This window comes from Octopus sinensis, linkage group LG25, assembly GCF_006345805.1.
Source record: "Octopus sinensis linkage group LG25, ASM634580v1, whole genome shotgun sequence".
Lineage (NCBI taxonomy): Eukaryota > Metazoa > Mollusca > Cephalopoda > Octopoda > Octopodidae > Octopus > Octopus sinensis.
In genome coordinates, this window is record NC_043021.1 from 1,986,562 (window position 1) to 2,010,630 (window position 24,069).

General features: G+C 36.3%; 1 protein-coding gene across 1 annotated transcript in view; it reads left to right on the forward strand.

Moving 5' to 3' along the window:
• Positions 1-18,905: 18,905 nt before the first annotated feature.
• Positions 18,906-24,069, forward strand: part of LOC115224213 (ubiquitin-conjugating enzyme E2-17 kDa) — a 59,708-nt gene continuing 54,544 nt past the window's right edge. The window contains exon 1 of the mRNA XM_029794992.2: positions 18,906-19,209. Within this exon, the coding sequence (XP_029650852.1) occupies positions 19,186-19,209 (24 nt within the window). The 5' untranslated portion in view covers positions 18,906-19,185. The remainder of the gene's footprint in view (positions 19,210-24,069) is intronic.

A 24,069-nucleotide genomic window follows, 5' to 3' on the forward strand; every position in this document is an offset into this window, starting at 1 on the left:
CAATACGGACTGAATTTGGCGAAATGCCAACGTTTTCACGAAAAAAACAAAGAATTTCATTTTTTTTCATTCTAGACATTTTTTCTAAAATGTCACAAAAGATCCAAGCTCCGTAATATACTATATTATATTATATTATTTTATATTTTATATATATATATATATATTATACGCACACACGCACACACATCTATACACATGCAGAAATGAATGAACTAAATAAATTTAAAATATTAAAATGCAACAAAAGGGATCCAAAAGGACTTTTTTTAATCACGAAAGAATTTCTGTATATTGAAATTAAACATTAACTAATATATCAGTGTGTTTGTACGTATGTGTGTGTGTGTGCGTGCATGGGTGTGTGTATGTACGTGTGTGTTCGCGCGGGCGCATGCACACACATACACACATATATACTTCAGATATGTTGAGGGGCTGTTATTTTAAATCGTATTTAATGTTACCATTATTCCCATTACATTGTATATCGATAATTTAATCCTTCGATGATGATCGAAGATTCTCTTATTACCGATCTAATCCACGATTCTTCCTCTTTTCCCAATTCAACCCATTGCTGCAATTATTTATAATTTATTAAAATGAGTATTTTAGTTAGGCCTCACAACAAATACCGATATTATTTTCGCTTAATACTTTCCTTTATCTCTTTATTTCGTGATATGTGATCACATTATCCAGTCCTCATAGAACAAAGCCCCAAGCAAAAGCTTTCCAACCGTGAGCATCCAGTCAGCTTTACCTTATATATTTATTTTTATTTTCAAAACAATATACCTCGCACTACATTACCCAATGTGTCCCTCCTTTAGTTTTAGATTTAAACGGATTCGAGTAGAGATTTGATTATTTCTTGCCGGTTTTGCAACCGTATAGAGGTTTCTCTACCCACTTCGTTCGTCCACTGCGAAGGAAGGTGTCAGCCATGGATGGCATTTATCGGATGTGGAGGGGACGTCACTATTATAAAAATATGCCTATGTTGGATAATAGTATGTGGGTTACAGTAATCAAAGTGAGCTCGCCTTCCGCATTTAATGTGGTTTGTGATACATGATAGTTTTATGGGCGAAACATCGCCGTGTTTTAGGTATACATTTACACAACACTGTGACATCCCGCTTCTGGCTGACAATTACATTAAGGCTACACGTGTCTGTAGGAAGCCACTTAACAGATTAATTCAGGGGCAGGTTATTCAGTTGATCAAACAAGAATCCTCGTTGTCGATCGACGGAGATCCGCCGGTGGTGATAGTGGGACCCGACTTGGCTATTCACGCCAGGAAGCCAGCTCATCGTCTTGTTTTCTTTTTCCTTTCTTTTTCAAATATGTAGTCCAGGAAAGGAAGAACAAAGGAGATTATCGAAAATCCTAAATCGCCAAGGGAATGAGCCACTAAGCTTGCAAGTATTTGGCCCCTAAACTGTAAGGTGAAAAATTAGCTGAATATTTAAACTACTCGGCAGTATCTTTATATATAAAAGTGAAGTTGTGTGTCTGTCTCCTACGATTTAGATTCCTAACTACTCCCACATTTTGCGGTGCAGTTTAACCAAAACCGGGTATCTTATAGTCGTGATTCATAACGAGCCCTTCTGGGTATTAGCGCGCGTCTACGATAAAAAAAAAATTTACCATCATTTGTTTCCATTTTAATGCATTTTTCGCTATATAAGGGAAGTAACTCTCTAAAAATGTCTACGATGAGTCAACGGTTTTTAAAAAAATTTACCATCATTTTTTTCCATTTTTAATGCATTTTTTTGCTAATTTTTGGCTATAACTCTCTAAAAATGCTTATATAGTTATTTCCCTTACAAACCCGAGCAACGCCAGGCGATACTGCTAGTTCATTATAAAAAATAATAACCCGTGTTCTCTTTGTTAATCCTGACGATACGCGACACAAAACTACACACACACGCACAGCCTTGTGAGTGGATTTGGTAGACGGAAACCGAAAGAAGCCCTTCGTGTATGTGCTTGTCTAGACATCGCATGATACTTGTAAAATGATTTTCACTGTCAAGCAAGCAATGTAATTCGTTTCCAATATTCTAGGAGAACAGGTCTGGGCATGTTGCTGTGCAACGAAATAGAAGGTTGGCGACAGGGAGAACATCCAGCTGGGGGAGAATCTGCCTCAATAAACTTCTTTTGACCCAGGCAAGCCTGGAAAAGTGGACATTAAAATGATGATGATATAACGGATATCCATGACAACGTTTATTATAGAAGTGGTGAGTTGGCAACGTCTATCAAGGCTGATGTAATAATGCCATGCATCCTTCTACTTTTTTTAGGATAAGATTAAATTTCAGGGGTATTTGGCTGCTATTTCTACTAAAAGAAGCTGAAACTAGAATGTTTGTGGCAGTGAGGGGTTTAGTGTGGTAGCATAGCAATCAGGGTACACATAAGGGATTTAGTGTTCTGGTGAGGACTTGTTGCTTGCAGTGTAATGGGATCATCAGGAGATGTTGGGTAGGGCAACAGTATGGACATGTTGGGAAGGTACGATAGAAGACTTTAGGTGGAATTTAGTTAAGCTTTTATAACTTTACATCATCATCATCATTTAACGCCTGCTTTCCATGCTAGCATGGGTTGGACGATTTGACTGAGGACTGGCGAACCAGATGGCTGCACCAGGTTCCAATCTGATCCGGCAGAGTTTCTACAGCTGGATGCCCTTCCTAACGCCAACCATTCCGAGAGTGTAGTGGGTGCTTTTACATGCCACCAGCACAAGGGCCAGTCAGGCGGTACTGGCAATGGCCACACTCAAATAGTGCTTTTTACATAGAAACAAAATTGATATATGAAGAAGAACAGATATAGATAGACATGTATCATCATCATCATTTAACATCTGTTGTCCATGCTGGTATGTGTGGGTGCACGTATATTTGTATGTGTGTGTGTTTGTGTATCATCTTTAACATCCGTTTTTGATGCTAGCATAGGTCGGATGGTTTGACAGAATGTCACCAAAGGTCTTGGTCACCTGTCACTGCCACCATAAGGCCTAATGCTGGAATGGTGCTTTTTATGTGCCACCAGCACAGGTGCCAGTCAGACATATAAATATATATATATAATTACACGGTAAGGCTCCAACAAGTGGAATAGCATCTGATCAGCAAAGAGAATAAAGATGTTATAATAAAAACCGCAAGTCTTGTTAATTTCAGCTACCTAGGGTTTCATGGATGAAATATTTATTTTGCCATTTTTCAAGCTGAGAACAAGAGGGATTAGCAGTTGCATTAAAGTGATGACCATTCTTTGGTTTAGACGTCATCTTCTCTAATGTGACTGTCAAAGTGTCTTGAGTTCAGCTTCAAAAATAGCAAAATAAATGTTTCAGCCATGAACCTCTGAGTAGCTGTAATTAACAAGACTTGTAGTTTTTATTATAAATTATATACATGTGTGTGTGTGTGTGTGTGTGGCCTCCTGGTAATGATAGACTATTAAATATGATGAGCCTTGATAAAGAGTGCATCAAGAATACATCAAGCTGTCTTATTTAAGTAAGCTAAGTAATAGTAAGAATAGTGATACAAATAAAATTGGTAAAAAAAGGGAGCCTTGGGGATAAAAATATTAATATTAATAAGCATAGATGTAACTCTGATGATGCTAAAAGTAGGGTTCGCATAAAAGCAGAAGGGATAATTGTGATATAAGCTCTAATGATAATTTCCCTGAACTAGTTTTTAATTCTTTAGGTGAAGGTAATTCCAACTGTGAAATTGAGAGTACCTTTAAGATAACACCTAGTAATAAAATTGATTGCATACTGCTAATAATCCTGATTTAACACCTAATTCTGAGAGTAGAATTAGTACTAATTCCTTTACCAAGAATGCTACATAAGAGTGAGTAAATGTCTTCGTAATTTCAAAAAGCAAAATTATAAATCAGTGTTCAAAGAAGAATATAGTATCTTAATGTAAGGTAATTGCAGAAGGTCATACAGAGGTTCTTCTGCCAGAATTCAGAAAACTAGATTACATAACCATTCTTCTTCATTTAAGTTTAGAAGAAAATGTAATTCTACAAATCTTAGTAAATGCCTTTGGGATTTGAAAGACAGCAACATACAATATAAAGTGGTCCAGTATTAAATACTCTCCATCGTACAATAAGGGGAATTTTGAATGTGATCTTTGCCAGAAGAAATGTATTATATAATTACTTCAAAATTGATACCATTAAATTGTAGAACTAGCTTTGTGATGAAATTTTCCTATAAATATAGAAAGGCATTTAAATATTCCAACAGTAAATAATGCCTTAATTATAATTGCTTTTCATATAATCTAATAAGCAAAATTTTCTAAAAAAATTGGCTGTGTGGTAAGTAGCTTGCTTATGAACCACATGGTTCCAGGTTCAGTCCCACTGCGTGGTACCATGAGCAAGTATCTTCTATTATAGTCTCAGGCCAACCAAAGCCTATTGAGTGGATTTGCTAGATGGAAACTGAAAGAAGTCCGCTGTATATATGTATGTGTGCATATATGTTTGTGTGTCTGTGTTTGTCCCCCCAACATCGCTTAACAACCGATGCTGATGTGTATACGTCCCCGTAACTTAACGGTTCGGCAAAAGAGACCGACAGAATAAGTACTAGGCTTACAAAGAATAAGTCCTGGGGTCGATTTGCTCGACTAAAGGTGGTGCTCTGGCATGGCCGCAGTCAAATGACTGAAACAAGTAAAAGAGTAAAAGAGAGTATATATATAAATAGCTATATAACTAAATGTAGAATTTCTCTGTTTACTTTTTATTCTTTCATTATCTCCAAATTGGCTTTTCTTAACCTATTATACTTCTTAACTTCCTTTTTGTATGCATTCACGTTTTAGAGATATTATTTCAGTTCATTTTAACTTAAACCTTCATGGCATTGTGTTACCACAAATTTCCCCAATATATTGGTTTCATCGGTATTTTGTATTTTTTTCTCTATATCTAAATATTTTCTTTTACTCTTTTACTCATTTCAGTCATTTGACTGTGGCCATGCTAGAGCACCACCTTTAGTCGAGCAAATCAACCCCAAGACTTATTCTTTGTAAGCCTAGTACTTATTCTATCGGTCTCTTTTGCCGAACCGCTAAGTTACGGGGACGTAAACACACCAGCATTGGTTGTCAAGCAATGTTGGGGGGACAAGCACAAACACACAAACATATACACACACATGCATATATATATATATATATATATATGATGATGATATATATTTATATATATATATATGATGATGATATATATATATATATATATATATACATACATATATATGACGGACTTCTTTCAGTCTCCATCTAACAAATCCACTCACAAGGCTTCGGTTGGCCTGAGGCTATAGTAGAAGACACTTGTCCAAGGTGCCACGCAGTGGGACTGAACCCGGAACCATGTGGTTCATAAGCAAGCTACTTACCACACAGCCACTCCTATGCCTGTTAGCACAGTAGAAATGATAGTCAGTAATGTATGATGCAAACATCAAATAAGGATGTGATTTTCTCAATTCATGTTCATGCTGTATATATGTATATACATACATATATATCTATTTCTTTCAGGGGGCTAAACATAGAGGGGACAAACAAGGACAGACAAACGGATTAAGTCACTTAGAAGTGGGGCAGTCGATTAGATTGACCCCAGTATGCAGCTGGTGCTTAATTTATCGACCCCGAAAGTATGAAAGGCAAAGTTGACTTCAGTGGAATTTGAACTCAGAATGTAAAGGCAGATGAAATACCGCTAAGCATTTCACCTGACATGCTAATGTTTCATATTTCTTTATAGCTCACAAGGAGCTAAACAGAGGGGACAAACAAGGACAAAGTTGATTATATCGACCCTGGTGCATAACTGGTACTTAATTTATCGACCCCGAAAGTCGACCTCGGCAGAATTTGAACTCAAAACATAACAGCAGACGTAATACAGCTAAGCATTTCACCCAGATTGCTAATGTTTCGGCCAGCTCGACGCCTTAGCTGTAGTCTATATTGCAAAACAACTTGATTTGGGATAGGATTAGTGTTAGGGTTTAAGGTTAGGGTTAGAGGTATGGGTTAGTGTTACGGTCAAGGTCTTGAGTTAGGGTTAGACTTACAATTTAGGGTTATGGTTATTGTTAGGGTCAGGATTAGGCGCTATGTTAAAGTGCAAATGGCCAGTTAGACTGCACACTAAAGTGACATGTCCTACATTATATTCCGTGTCCTTTCCTTTCTCAAGATGGCAAGATGTGATTTGAAGGCGAATTCAACAACATTTCTAAGCAATCAAGTAACCAAGACTGATCGCTGCTTGTTGGTTCGTCCATTGTTCTGCTTTCTGTAGGAAGTGTGTTGGGGCACACAGTTTCAATGGTGCAGAAAAAGAGACGATAAACACCTGTTGTAGTCTGAGGAATTTGTAGAAAAATATAAGATCATAATAGCCACGATTTCTGGGCACCATATTTAGGCGAAGGTAAAGAATATGCACACCTGGTGTTTAGGGATAGGGTTAGGGGCTAGAGTTACACAGAAAACAGGTGGTATGCATATTCTTAACTTCCGCCTCATATTTTGTGGTGATTCCGTTTCTGTTGGAAGCATTTGGCCATAACACTCAAAAGTAGGTACAGTTAACAGGCAGCAGCAGATTGCATAATTTTGAAACATCAAAGGTTACTAAAATCACCAAAGTTAGGTGTTATTATTGTTTAAAGGTATTCCTGCCATAAAGGCGGTGAGCTGGCAGAAATGTTAGCACGCCGGGCGAAATGCTTAGCAGTATTTCGTTTGCCGCTACGTTTTCAGTTCAAATTCCACTGAGGTCGACTTTGCCTTTCATCCTTTCGGGGTCGATTAAATAAGTACCAGTTACGCACTGGGGTCGATATAACCGACTTAATCCATTTGTCCTTGTTTGTCCTCTCTGTGTTTAGCCCCTTGTGGGTAGTAAAGAAATAGGTATTCCTGCCATCTTAATTTTAGGCCTAACATATCTCGGACTATACATCTACAATGTTCTTTATTTTTTGGGAAGTTTCGTAGGGTGCATTTTGGGAGAGATTTGGCTGCTATTTAGGCGTAGGAGTGGAAGTGTGGTAAGTAGCTTGCTTACCAACCACATTGTTCCGGGTTCAGTCCCACTACGTGGCATCTTGGACAATGCTCTTCTATCAAACCATTGTGAGTGGATTTGATAAACGGAAACTGAAAGAAGCCCGTCGTATATATGTATATATATATATATATATGTGTATATATATGTATATATATATATATATGTGTGTATATATATATATATATGTATATATATATGTATATATATATATGTGTATATATATGTATATATATATATGTGTGTATATATATGTATATATATATATGTGTGTATATATATATATATGTATGTATGTGTGTGTATACATGTTTGTGTATCTGTGTTTGTCCCCCCAGCATCGCTTGACAACCGATGCTGGTGTGTTTACGTCACCGTAACTTAGCGGTTCGGCAAAATTGACCGATAAAATAAGTACTAGGCTTACAAATGATAAAACCTGGGGTCGATTGGCTCGATTAAAGGCGGTGCTCCAGCATGGCCGCAGTCAAATGACTGAAACAAGAGTAAAAAGAGAGAGTAGAGTATTTATAGCCGGATGGAATGATCACTTAGGCTTTCCCTTCAAACTAGATGGCATGTTAGGTCTACCATACTTCTTACCGTTTCGTGGGCCGAGGTGGTGGTCGAGGTTGTGATCCTAATGTAGATGGTGGTGATGGTTAACGGATTCGTTGATAGATGAAGACAAGGGTTCCATTTCTTCCTTCTACATACACGTCAACTCAACGACCCACTCTCTACCTCTAAATTTAAATTCTTCTGCAAAGAATTTAGTGATGTAGAGATGGTATGCGCGAGAGTAAACAATTAGAGAGAGAGAGAGGGGGAAATGAAAAATTAGAAACCACGTAAGCATAAGTGAGATAAAGCCAGAGTGATAGAGAGAAACAGACTGCAAGTGGAAAGCGAAAGATATGCAGATAAAAATATGGCTTTATAGAGAGATAGGAAGTGACAGGGGTACCGTGAATGAAAGGGTGTGTGAGACGAAGGAATAAATATAAAAAGGAGATACAGAAAATAAAAGTTCCGAGACTGAACGCCCCCAGATCCTCGTTTCGCACCGGCTCATCGTGTACGCCCCGAAAGAAATTAATATCAAAATGCTTAAAGTATCTTGGAGTAAACGTGCGGCCTAAACGAGGGTTCAGTTTTGTTATCAAGACACATGTACATTACATACTTTCTCATTCATTTCAAACTGGTTTTTGTTCCTCATGAATAAGTCAGGTCTGCAGTGAAAGAAAGAATCCGTATATGAAAGGGGAGGGTGATGACCGAAACGCATGAGAAAGACAAGCAGCAAACACTGAGTAACGGTTCAACAAACTAGAACCTTCTCTGGTGACCCGCTTTACACCCGGGTGGTTTTTTTCAAACACGAGCGTACATGTATCATTCACAAACTTATATATAACTATAAACATTCTTTTTTCCTTTACATACGCGATGAAAATTCTCAATATAAGCACAATATTCATTCCTTACACACACATATATATATATATAGAGAGAGAGAGAGAGATAGAAACATACATGTGGGTGTTCCTGTGAATGTATGTATATATATATATATATAGATATATATAGGTGTGTGTGTGTGTGTAGATAGATAAATTGTGTATGCATAAATATATGTGTATACACACACACACACACACATCGCTTGTTGGCCAAGTAGACAAACAGTGCTTCCGCTTAACTTGGAACAAAGTGAACCAGGTTCAAATCGTGAATGCATTTCTGAGTAAACTTGTAATCGATTCGTAAAATTCTTAGAAATTTATATAAACCGGATTTTAACTCGGAATGGCATTAAAAGCAGTGAACTTACTGACAAAAAAATACCGCTGTGGCGTTAAACTCTAAATAGACTTCATTCTTAATGCATGTTATATAAATACCCACACACACACATTCATTAAAACCACCTTTACTATTTAAATTAATAATTTTTGCTTAATTTTAAAATCGTGTGAAGAACATTTTTTTTTGTTTGTATTTACCTACCTAATTGGATTTGTTTTTGTTTTTTAACCTAGTTAATATTGTAATTATTTTCTATGCGAATCTCCAAACAAGATAAGATTGAAGCTCGTTAAGGGTTACACACACACATATTAGGTGGTTCCTTCGAAAAGGGAATCAAAAGTGGAGTGGGTTAACGCGTTTCAATTCGCCAAAACAACCACCCGCACACTTAACAACGGGGTGCTCGCTAAAACGAAAGATATGATGTAATAATATAAGATGTGTAATTCGCTACAGATTTAAATATAACATGTCTGTGTGTGTGTATGCAGGGCAATCAGTACATCGCTTGTTAATATAACATTGTACACACACACATAGTTTGTAGAAACTAAATCCGGAGAAGCACACTCCAAGATGTAGAGCAGTGTATATTTCAATGGGGAAGGCCTTCCCCATTAAAAAAAAAAGTATATATATATATATATATAATTAAATAATAAGGGTAGAAATTGTTGTTAATCAATTAAAACCAGTGGCTTAGCATATTTAAAAATCCGAAGATTAAAAATTGTTACATACAATTTTAATTATATATATATATTATATATAGAGATATATATTATATATATCGGTGCCCCAGCATGGCCACAGCTAATAAGCTGAAACTAGAATCAAATCATATATATATATATATATATATAAGTAGCTTGCTTACCAACCACATGGTTCCGGGTTCAGTCCTACTGCGTGGCACCTTGGGTAAGTGTCTTCTACTATAGCCTCGGTCCGACCAAAGCCTTGTGAGTGGATTTGGTAGACGGAAAATGAAACAAGCCCGTCGTATATATGTATATATATATGTGTGTGTATGTGTGTGTGCATATGTTTGTGTCTGTGTTTGTCCCCCACAACATCGCTTGATAACCGATGCTGGTGTGTTTACGTCCCCGTAACTTAGCGGTTCAGCAAAAAAGACCGATGGAATAAGTACAGGGCTTCCAAAGAATAAGTCCTGGGGTCGATTTGCTCGACTAAAGGCGGTGCTCCAGCATGGCCACAGTCACATGACTGAAACAAGCAAAAGAGTAAAAATCTATATATATATATACACACATACACACACGCACACAGTGCGTTCGCGCGCGCACGTATTAGGGTACAAATCGTTGTAAAACATTCCTTCGGAGTGCTTTGCACTTTAAAACATTGTCATTTGCATGCATTGGTGGATTTAAAACCAAGGAAGTGCAAAGACCCGACTACGATATTTCTTCTCCCCCCTCTCCCTCTCTGACTCTCTCCAGCTCTCTTTCTATACACAGACGTGCAGAGCTTTGGGGGAACAAACAGAAATATTACTTACTAGATGAATATATTACATAAGGTTTTTTTTGTTTTTATGTTGATTTTTGTGATGTTCTATTAATTAAAAATAAAAGCAGATATTCTTTTTACTTTCCTCCTTTTTTTTTACTTGTTTTAGTTATTTGACTGCGGCCATGCTGGAGCACCGCCTTTAGCCGGAACAAGTCGACCCCAGGGCTTATTCTTTGTAAGTCTAGTACTTATTCTATCGGTCTCTTGTGCAGAACCGGTAAGTTTCATGGTCGTAAACACACCAACATCGGTAGTCAAGCGAGTTGGGGTGGGGGAAGTGCAAATATAAATTCCATTATACCAAATCCACTCACAAGGCTTTGGTTGGCCCGAGTCTATAGCAGAAGGCACTTGCCCAAGGTTCCACTCAGTGGGACTGAACCCAGAACCAAGTGGTTTGGAACCAAGCTTCTTACCACTCCTTCACCTATATATATATATATATGTATATATATACAAATATATATATATATATATATACATATACGACGGTTTCTTTCAGTTTGAGGCTATAGTAGAAGACGCTTACCTAAGGTACCATGCAGTGGACTGAACCCAGAACCATGTCGTTGGTAAGCAAGCTACTTACCACACAACCACTCCTGTGTCTATGTATATATATGTATATATATATATATATCATCATCATCATCATTTAGCATCCGCTTTCCATGCTAGCATGGGTTGGACGGTTCAACTGGGGTTTGGGGAGGCCAGAAAGCTGCACCAGGCCCAGTCTGATCTGGCAATGTTTCTACGGCTGGATGCCCTTCCTAACACGAACCACTCTGTGATTGTAGTGGGTGCTTTTTACGTACCAGACAGGGCTGGCAAACGGCCACGGTCGGATGGTGCTTTTTACGTGCCACCGGCACTGGTATCACAGCTACAATTTCCATTGATGTTGATCGACTTCGATTTTGATTCTGACTCTCACTTGCCTCAACAGGTCTTCACAAGTAGAGTTTTGTGTCCCAAGAAGGAAAGGTATGCATAAGTGGACTGGCTACATCCCAGGTAGAGGCCATGGGTTATGGTCTCACCTGTCCTGCCGGGTCTTCTCACACACAGCATACTTCCATAGGTCTCATATATATATATTTAAACGCACACATACATATATGTATAGACATTTATATGTATATATTCATATATATGTGTGTATGTCATTGTCATCATCATCATCGTCGTTTAACATCCGCTTTCCATGCTGGCATGGGTTGGACAGTTTAACTTAGGACTGGCAATTCAGAAGGCTGCACCGGGCTCCAATCCAATCTGGCAAAGTTTCTACAACTGGATGCCCTTCCTAATGCCAACCACTCCAAGAGTGTAGTGGGTGCTTTTACGTGCCACCAGCACGGGGGCCAGTCCAGCGGCACTGGCAATGACCACGCTCAAATGTTGCTTCTTATATATATATAATATATATTATATATATATATATATAATATATATATATATAGGTATATATATATATAGGTATATGAATGTGGATATATATATATGTATCTTCTTTTTTTAAATTGTTTCAGTCATTGGCCTGTGGCCAAGCTGGGGCACTCTCTTTCGGGGTTTTGTTGAACAAGTCGATCTTATTCTATTGGGTCCTGTTTGCCGAACCGCTATGTTACATGGCCATAAACACACCAGCACCGGTTGTCAAGCAACAGTGCAGGACAAACATATACACAAACACACACACACATATCTAGACACAAACACACATACATACATACATGCATACATACATACATACATATATATATATATACATACATACAAACATACATACATACATACATACAAGAAGCTTCATTCAGTTTCCCTCAGACACATGTCCAAGGTGGCACACAGTGGGACTGAACCTAGAACCACGTGATTAGAAAGCAGGCTTCTTACCAACCAAACATATAGTTATTAAGGCCTATATCGAGATAGATAGATAGTTAGATAGACAGAGAGACACACACACACACACAGGCATGCACACACACCCCACACACACACATGATAATTAAGTTTAGGCTACTTATTGACAGTTCAACAATTCAATAGTGACATATATACACACCAATACCAGACAAGTATGTGAGCTGGGGAACAACTTGTAAAAGGCCTTTCCGCAGATGACCTCCATCATGAATGACAATGATCTCATTATTGCCCCTGGAAACTTTAACAAACATGTGGCTATTGAACATGTAGGACAACACAATAATAGCTTCCAATGTGTACAGGAAGGCCATGGATATGGTACAATGAGTGTGGAAGTATCAAGGGTCTTAGTTCTGCAACATAAATGACCTAAACATGAATAAAAGTAACTTTTGTAGCATCTTATGACCTCCCAATCAGCGAAAATAAAGAAATTTGGGTAAAGTTTATTCTTGCTAGAAAATGGAACAGACGGATAGTCTTTTCCTGTCAATGAATGTACCTCACAGTATAGGTTAGTGGTTACTAGTTTTGGACCTATACAAACAAAATGGTTTGGAGAAGGAAGATATGAAAGCTTAATGCACCATTGAGCTGTAAGAGTTCTTGGACAAGTATTTGGAGTGCCATACTTTCTGATACATTAGTTGAATTTTTTAGCCAAAAAAGGTAGGTCAAGGAAACAATTCACCATCACTAAGAGTAACAAGGGTGCAGTGAGCACCAGCATTGCTAGAAATAGGAGTTAGAGACTCCTTAGACCAAAAAGAACATATGTGTGAGTGATCTGTGTGGGGGTTATGACATAAGTGTACAGAATAATCTTTTACAGAATTAATATGTTCACACAGAATTGTAATTATGATACAAAGAAGACTTTGGAGGACCAAAAAATTCCATGTGGAATGCAGCAGTATTTGGAAAGATAGTGATGATGTTTGAATGTTTGTGCTACATGTTCACACTATATAATGCACTGAAAATATGGTATTTGAAAAATCAAATAGAGTTTGAGACTGACTCCATAGAGAAAAACTGGGAATTTCTAAATGGCAACCTGCTGAAAGCTAGACAGGAGAGATCTGTGATTGGTGTAAGGAAGTAATAATTTGGAAGGTGACATTGTGGTAGAAAAGTGCTGTAGATAAAGCTATAAAATATAAGAGACAGGCTTGGTCACACGAGGAAAATATGTGGAAGAAATGTGCAGGCTTGGTTGTTTGGTAAGAAGTTTGCTTTGCATAGTGCCTTGGGAAAGTATCTTCTACTATAGCCCTGGGTCAGCCAAAGCCTTGTGAAGAGATTTGGTTGACAGAAACTGAAAGGCGGTGAGCTGGCAGAAGCTTTAGTACGCGAAGTGAAGTGCTTAGCGGTATTACGTCTGGTGTTACATTCTGAGTTCAAATTCCGCCGAGGTCGACAGAATTGTAGTTATGATACCTGTGCCGGTGGCACGTAAAGAGCACCATCTGAACGTGGCCGATGCCAGCACCGCCTTGACTGGCTTCGGTGCCAGTGGCACATGACCATGCTGTGCTTGAGGAGACCTATTGAGTCAAGTACATCAACATTAAAATAAATATCAAATGGAAATTGTAGTTGAGATACCTGTGCTGGCATGGAAGCCAGCCAAGGCGGCGCTGGCATCGGCCACATTTGGATGGTGCTTTTGACATGCCACCGGCACAGGTATCATAACTACAATTTTGTGTGAACATATTAATTCTGCAAAAGGTTATTCTGTACACTTATGTCATAACCCCCACACAGACACACTCACACATATGTTCTTTTTGGGCTAAGGAGTCTCTAACTCCTATTTCTAGCAATGCTGGTGCTCACTGCACCCTTGTTACTCTTAGTGATGGTGAATTGTTTCCTTGTTGGTTTTAAATTGCTGCTAATCACCTTGATTATTAATATATATATATATATATATATATATATATAATATATATATATATATATACATACATACATATATATATACATACATATATATATATATATATACACATACATACATATATATATATGTAGGTCCTGGGTTGAGTCGGGGTTAACCACAGTAAATAAGGTACTCAATACATAGCAGAGTAAATTAATTTATTTTATAGAAGGAGCTTCTACAGGACTAGAACTGTTTCATTCAAATGAAATCATCAGGAAGCTTCCTGATGATTTCATTTGAATGAAACACTTCTAGTCCTGTAGAAGCTCCTTCTATAAAATAAAATATATATATATATATATATATATACATACATATATATATATATATGTGTGCTTGAGGAAACCTATTGAGTCAAGTACATCAACATCAAAAAATCAAATGGAAATTGTAGCTGTGATACCTGTGCCGGTGGCACGTAAAAAAGCACCCACTACATTCATAGAATGGTTGGCGTTAGGAAGGGCATCCAGCTGTAGAAACTCTGCCAAATCAGACTGGAGCCTGGTGCAGCCTCCTGGCTTCACAGACCCCGGTTGAACCGTCCAACCCATGCTAGCATGGAAAATGGACGTTAAACAATGATGATGATATATATATATATATATATATGTATGTATGTATGTATCTGTGTATATATATTCAATGCAATACCTTTATAAAGGGATCTATCTTGGGTGAAACACTGCATCCTCTGGCTTATGTCAAGTAAGTTAATTAGATAATGATCTTGCTCAGGAGCTGGTTCTGTTGCAGAGTTTGAATTTATTCAGCTTATGCAGTGCCTTTAAAAACCAGTGTAGACACTATCTCTGCGTACTTCAGACTATGTACTTCTCTGCGTACTTCAGACCTGCTGACTCACCCACGTTTCAGAAGTGACATGATTATCTGTCGCTGACAAACCACAGCAACAGGGAAATGAGCTTCTTATTCTCGTGATCACTTCTGGGTTTGATTTCATTTTGCATTGCTTTGAAGTACATTGTGATTTATTAATACCATACATCTATAAAGGGATTCTCCTGGCCCCAAAACTGCAGCCCCTGGCTTTTCATTGATAACCATATGTTAAATATGTGGTGATGTGTGTGTGTGTATATACATATATATATATATATATGTATGCCTACCCACATACTCCACCTCTACCCCAACCCTCAGCCTAATCCACACCCCACCTGTGCTTTCCTCACTCTCACCTCCCAACACCATCACACCACACCACACAACACACCACCACCCACACACCAGCACTGACCAATTCCCATCCCCACATTTTCACACCTACACATACACACGTCAAGATCACCAGCCCTCTTTCACACGCACATACGTACTCTCTTACATACACACACACCTTCATTTTGGGATCAATACTACTTTGATATCTCCCCTACTTCTTAGCTCTCTTGTGTGACTTTTCTGTCCAGCATTCTCCATGATAGAGTGTTAGGCACTACACACATTTTTTTCTCTCCTTGTTTTCTTCTGTGTAAGAGCGTAGGCTCGAAACGTTAAAGACTTTTCAATTCCCGAGCGTTATACTAATACATCTGTTTGTTTTCTACACCACCTGTCTTCATCTTTTGTTTTTTTGTGAATTCTCCCTATATATATATACATACGTACACATACATAAGTGAGTGAATAAATGAAAGAAAATAGCACCCAAGCCATAAGTTAAGGTTGTATGTATTTCATAACAGTGTGACCAATGCAAGCATTGAAAAGTGGGCACTAAAATGATGGCAGTGATGAGTTACAGTAGAATGTGAAAAGCATTTGGTGCAGGATTGTGTTTTGTAGAAAAATTTTCTCCCTCCAGACTTTGTGAGTGAAAACACATCAAATCAAGCACTGAGTGATGCCAGGAGACTACCAGACACAGTGTTTTGGTGTGATATCTCCTCTTCAGTGGCAGATGTGGTCTTGCTCATTTGGAGCTAAGCTGGAATTCCTGTTCTTATATACAGAAAGTAGCAACCAATACTTTTGCAGATGTGCACTGAGGCTGGCCTGTCCAAACGATGGAAGGGAAAGCAAACGTAAAATGATGTTATATATAAGTATATGCATATATATAAATATATATATATATATATACACACATACATACATATATTCATCTTCATTTATGTGTATGTATATATAGACACACATATACATACGTACACACGTTTACATACTGAGAGAGAGAGAGAGATACACAGACAGATCGATAGATACACACACAGACAGAAATGTAGGTAGGTTTGCGTGTGTAAATAATCTTAAAAGATTTTTTGAGGTTAAATCGAATTCGAAAGCCTACTTCTCATTCTCTCGGGTCTTGAACTCAGAGAAGCAGGCAACCAAATAAGAAACTGATGTGAGAAGGTAGGCGATAGAGTGGCTGGTTCAATTATGAAGGCCAGACCAGAGAGAGAGAGGAGGAGAGAGAGACAGAGAGGGTTAGAGAGAGAGAGAATGCATGCTGGAGTCACACGGTTGAAAGCAAGGAAAGATAACCCTGTCGGTGTGGAATAAGTGATCGCTTATCGAATTTATTCGAAAGCCTATTTCTCACTCTTTCTCTCTTCTTAAACTCCGAGAAGCAGACAACTAAATGAGAAACTGATGTGAGAAGGTAGAAAGCGATAGGAGCGGCTGGTTCAATTATGAAGGCCAGACCGGAGAGCAAGTGAGAATGTGTGTGTGAGAGACAGAGGGTTAGAGACAGAGAGGGTCAGAGAGAAAGAGAGAGGGTTAGAGAGAGAGAGAAAGAAAGAGAGAGAGAATGCATGCTGGAGTCACACGGTTGAAAGTAAGGAAAGATAACCTCGTCAGTCTTGAATAAGTGATGGCTTTTTCCGTGACATGTTTATTAACTGTATCATCGATTTATCTCTTAAATCTCTAACCTCTGTTGAAATTCATCTCCAATAATTATATTAGGGCTAGCTATAATGATAATGGGGGGTAATTTCGGTGAATAATTTCTCTAAAGTATGGTGTCTGTTATAAAAATTGTTAGAAGCCATGTATGGGAGGGAAATTCTACCAAAAAAATATGGTATAACATTCGCGCTTTAAAAAATTATTTTTTTTTTATGTAGGTTGGATTTTTTTTTGTATTCGTAAGAAAAATTTACGAATGAAATAAATTTTGTATTTCTGTTTATTTTAATAAATCACGAAGTAATTAATATTTACTGTCCCTAAAATGTGGGTATTATCGCTCATTGAAATAAAGCTTAAACGTGTGTATCTGTTATACTCAACATACTGTGTGTATACGTATGTATGAATGCATATATGTATATGTAAGTATGTATGTATATATATATTTGTATATATATATATATAAATATATACATATATATATATGTATATATATATATATATATATATATTCAAATCTTTTTAATTATTTAAAACGAATACCAGAAATAAATTAATGTAAATTTTATCATAAATTTTAAAGGAGTGAAACGTAAAAAGATCTATTTATTTTAGTATGATTTTATAATTATTTTAATCTTTAAATTTTACCTAAGTTCTTATCTTTCCACCCCCACCCCTGTAATTCCGGAATATAAAAATTACACGATGAGTATTAACATTTGAATGCGAGTCCGGTTGCATGTGTGTGACGAATGATAATAATGGGCGATGGTGACGGTGTTGATGGAGTGTCGAAATAATTAAAACCCCGATCGTCTTCCATAGTTCAAGTGAACTGCTGTGTGTCGGTTTGTGATCTGCAAAGGTTTGTTTCGTGTTGGTAATTAAAAAGGAAAGAAAAAAGAGAAGAAAATAAAGGAAAAATTTATTAAACATGAAAGAAAGGAAGGATCGAGAGAGACGCGGCGGAACGATGGAAAGGTGGAGCGATCGGGAGTTTGCTCCTCCACATCGTACATATATATACGTGTGTATGTATATATATATAAATAGAAAATAATTATATATATATATATATGTACTATGTATTATAGTGTGTGTGTATGTATATATATATATATATATATATATATACTATGTATGTGAGTGTATACATGTGTGTGTGAGTATATATGTATATATATATACAAATACGTTAATGTCGGTACGTTTATATATGTATATGCTTACATATATGTGCATGTGTATGTATGTATAAATATGTATATGTTCATATGTATATATATATATAAACATTTACATATGTAATATACAAGAGAATATTTAAATATATATATAAATGTATATATATATATATACATATATGTGTATGTATATATATATGTGTGTGTGTGAATATATATATATAATGTGTGTGTATGTATGTATATATATATATACATATAAATGTGTGTATGTATATATACATATTAATGTGTGTGTGTATATATATATATATATATACATACATACACATATATATATACGCATACACACATACATATATGCATGCGTAAAAATGTTGTACGGAGTTGTCGTCCGTTAGCTGCTGCCTATGCCGGTAGATGCCGCTGGTGTGTTCCACGCATGACAAGCGAGGCCTAAGTAGTATTCCGGAATAAAAAGGCAAAAGCTGCGTACATTTTTCGGCGAAAAAAGGAAAGAAAAAAATTCTGCTTCCTTGCTTTAAATTCAGTTGAAAAGACAAAAAAAAGAAGAAACCCCCCTTTAAAAAAAAACCAGCAAACCCCCCAACAAAACAACACACCCCTCCCTTTGAAAAAAAAAAAAAAAAAAAAAAAGTCTACAAAAATAACAGACACAACAAAACAAAAACAGAAATGGCATTGAAAAGAATTCAGAAGGTGAGATCTTTGCTCTTAGATAAAGAAGAAGAAGAAGAAGGCATGAAGCGAAAATGCTGTGTGTGGAGAGAGATATGTGTGTGTATATATGGTGTATATTGGTGTGTATGTGGTGTGTGGAACATGGATGGGAAGAGAAATATGGATTGAGAAGAGAGAATTGCGGTGGTTTTATTCGTTGGGGAGGCAGAAATAGATGAGATTTGGAAAGGAAAAGTCTTTTTTAAGATGTCTTCTCCCCCCCTCTCTTTATATCCATCACCGTTTTTGTCGTTTGTCGGTTATATTCATACGTATCTATGTATTATATATACTATATTATATTATATTATATATAATATTATATAAACTAGCCATGAAATATATTTATAATCAGCTCCATGTATAAATGAATATATATATATATATATATATATACGTACATACATATATATATATATGTAACTCGTGTGGCTTTATAATATACTCTACACATCGTTGTATGTGTCTATATATATAGCCGTATGTATATATTATATATATAAACTACCCATAAAATATATTTATAATCAGCTTCATGTATAAATGAATATATATATACATACATATATATATATGTAACTCGTGTGTCTTTATATATACTCTACACATCGTTCTATGTGTGTCTATATATATGTATATATATATAGCCGTATGTATATTCTATATAACTAACTATAAAATATATTTATAATCAGCTCCATGTATAAATAAATATATATATATATGTAACTCGTGTGTCTTTATATATACTCTACACATCATTGTATGTGTCTATATATATATGTATATAAGGCAATCTTCATATATATATATAGCCGTATGTATATATTATATATAACTAGCCATAAAATATATTTATAATCAGCTCCATGTATAAATATATATACATACATATATATATATATATGTAACTCGTGTGGCTTTATATATGCTATCCACATCATTGTGTGTCCATATATATATGTATATATATAGCCGTATGTATATTGTATCTAATACATGGATGGGGGAAAAATATGTATATACTACATTAAAAAAAAAAAAGAATTACATTGTGGTGGTTTATTTGTTGGGGAGGCGAATAAATGTAGAATAGATTTGGAAAGGAAAAGTCTTTTTTAAGATGTCTTCCCCCCCCCTCTCTTTATATCCATCACCGTTTTGTCGTTTGTCGGTTATTTCCATATATATATATCAGCTACATCGTATATATACGTCTCCATCTCTTCTATATCTATGTATTTATGTATATATACACCCTATACACCGTCGTGTGTGTGTATAAAGGATATAAGTAGCGGCGATGGGGCGAAAATACTTTTTTTTTTTTCAGTGTGGAGGGGGGGGAAAGTCTTTTTAAGATGTCTTCTCTCTCCCCCCCTTTTTTTTTTAATATCCATCGCCGTTTTGTCGGTTATATATATATATATATAATATATAGTATATATGTATATCCATATTTTATTTGTGTAATGAGCCCCGTTTATGCTTTATTAAGTGTCTTGTAATGATGTATAATAAATGTCTAAGCGAAACGAGCGTGTAAGGAAGGCGGCCAAAGGAGAGGAAATCTGCCTCACCTCCCCAGAGCCGCGGCAGTTTCACTGTCATTCTTAACAGTTGTACAAAAATTGATGAATGTGTGCCGCCGGCGGCAGATACCGCCTCTCAAACACACATTTATATAATATCCACATACCGATATATCAATCTATAGAGAGAGAAAGAGAGTATAAAAGGTATAACTTTATATATAGATAGATATATATTATATATAGAGGTATGTGTTCTCGTTATTTTTTAAAGTTCCTTTAAATTATTTAAGTTTTATTTCATACATGAAAAAACAAAGAAGCAAGTGCTTTAGACATCTTTTGTATTTTATTTTAAAAAGTCTGTTTTATAAATTTTAAATCTCTTATAGTACGTTGCCCTCTGCTAAATAATGTCTTTCCACCCACATTTATGTGTCTATCTATCTATCTATCTATCTATAATTATCTATCTATCTATCTATCTTCACAAACACAGATATATACGTTTCACTGTGTGTTATATGTAATCGTCTTGTTCTATACATATGTCGGTCTTACCCGGCTGCTTAAAAATTTAGATATGGAGCTATATTGTAAATGTTACGTATATATCTCCACACACGTATGTATAATCTTTATGTGGAGGTGTATTATGCTTTTAAAATATCTATTTAGATGGTTTATGTGGTAATTCCTGTGTATAGGTAGATGTAGGTTGGTATGAATAAATGTACATGTGTGTAGGTTATATATTTAAAAAAAAACCTACATTACAATGTATTCTATACACGTGTGTGTGTATAAATAAATATATATATATATATATATATATATATATATATACATACGCACACACAACTTTTTTTTAGTCCGGCTACTAAAATAATGATTCAGGTTTTACGAAGCGATATTCTCGTGTTAGCTTCTGACATCCATTTATTACTTCATTATTCCAAGTTATCTGTACATGTTCCTGTACGTTCTATATAATATAATGCTATATCTCTCTCTCTATCTACACACACACACACACACACACATATATATATATATATATATAATATATATGCCGGCTATTGTATTTGCTAACAGGCATATTGTGTGTCTTTGATGTGATCTCTATGCGTCTCATGTGCCATGTTAAACCAAACAGAAATATATGAAGAGGCTGTGGACTGAGGGAGGAAATGTGTATATATATATATAATATATATATATATATATATATATATATATATATGTGTGTGTGTGTGTATATTGAGTATTTTTTGACTCTGTGTAAGAAAGATACCCTTTTATACTTGCCGGCAATTGCTCAACATTCGATAGACATTCTCATATATTTATTCTTTCTAATGGACGTTGTGTATTTGATATGAAGAGGTGTATATAAAATTTAATCTTGTTGTAGGGTGTATATTCTATAAATTTCCCCCCCATCTGTTCGATGTTTTGTGGTGTTGCGTGTATAGTGAGAGAAACAGCTTGCTAGGCTTGGCTAAAAGGAATAGTTTTCTGCTTAAATATGATTATGCTATCTGGAATATGTTCCCCTCTGTGTGTGTGTGTGTGTGACTATGGTATGTTGTGCATGATGATATGGAATGTGTGTGTATGACTATATAGAATGTCTCAGTTGCTGGGATGTGTCTGTGATTATATGGAACGTGTGTATGACTGTATGGAAAATGTTCCTCTATGTTTGGCTGTATGGAATGTGTGTGACGATACGAAATGTATGCATGTCTCTGACTGTATGGAATATGTGATTTCGGATTGTATGGAGTATGCGACTGAAATATAATGGGTATATATCTATATGGAATATGTTAGTACTTAACTATATTCCCGTGTGCTTGTATATATAACTGTATTGAGCCTCTCTGAGTAATATATGTATGTATACATAATACTTCAACTATGTTAAGTGAATGTGGGAAAGGAGATGCTCAATATTTGTGTAACTGCTGAGTATGCAGTGTGTGTGTGTGTGTGTGTGTGTGTGTGTGTGCTAGCTCGCTCTGCTGAGCAGTGTGTGTGTGTGTGTGTGCGCCGATCTGCTGAGTATGCAGTGTGTGCCACTGCTGTATATGCAGTGTATGTTTGTCGCTCTGCTCAGTGAACGTGCAACACCGTTGACCACACTTCAAAGTGTTACTCTGCTGCACATGTATTATGGGCATCACTCAGTCTGAGCATCTCTGAATCCGTGCGTCTGTCGTTCTATTGACTGTGTACGCGTTTCTCTGAGTGTATGTTATGTGTAAATTACACTCACATAATGTATATGTGTAATACACACACACAGTGCCGTTTTATATATATATTGTAATCTATGCTGAGTGTATATATATGTATATATATATATATATATATATTTTATCCCAGAGGTGTATAGTTTGTAAAATATAAATATTTGTTAATTTTATCCGCTCATATTTAAAAAAAAAAAATGATTTAATGAAACGTTTCGCCGGGGTTTCATCCTGGAAACAGATCGTTCTGTTTTTGTGTCTCGGTTTGTGGTGCATGCTGAGCTCTGTGACGTTGCAAACCTTTTCTTCATTCTACCGACCGGCTTTTCTCATCTTGTGTGTCTATGTGTATCGTACTTTTTCTTACCTACACACACACATATGTATATATATATATATATATATATATATATATAGATATATATATATATGTGCTAATATATATATAGCGAGGCGATACTATGTGAAGATATATTATATAATCCTGTATCTGTAATATGTCAGTGTCGCTCTTCTACCTCTTACCATGACGTCATGGTCCCAGTTATTTTGTTTCTCTATAATCTCTCTAATCTCTTTCTGATAATTCTTCGTCGCTAAAACCAACCCCAAAGTATCATCGCCTAGTTTTTTTTTCTTTCTCCCTCCCTCCCTCCCTCTGTGTATAAAACCCGTTTCCCCCCCCCCTCCACTCTCGTTCTTTCTCTGTATGTATGTATATGTGTATATATATATATATATATATATATGTGTGTGTGTGTCTATGTATGTGTATCGTGTCCCCATACACAAACACTCGCACCTATTTATATATCTATCTATCATCTATCCTGTCTCTATTTAAGTTTATCGATCTGCAATCCTCTCCGCGGACAGTCACCAGCGTCTCCTCTCCTTCCACCACCACCACCTCCTCCTCCTCCTCATTCACCATTTCGCTTCACATCTCTTCCTCCTCCTCCTCCTCCTCCTCACCCCGATTCTTATACACCTCAGTTCTTGGAGATCTGCCCTTCCTCTCACTTCCTCTCTCAGCCTCCCCTTTTCTC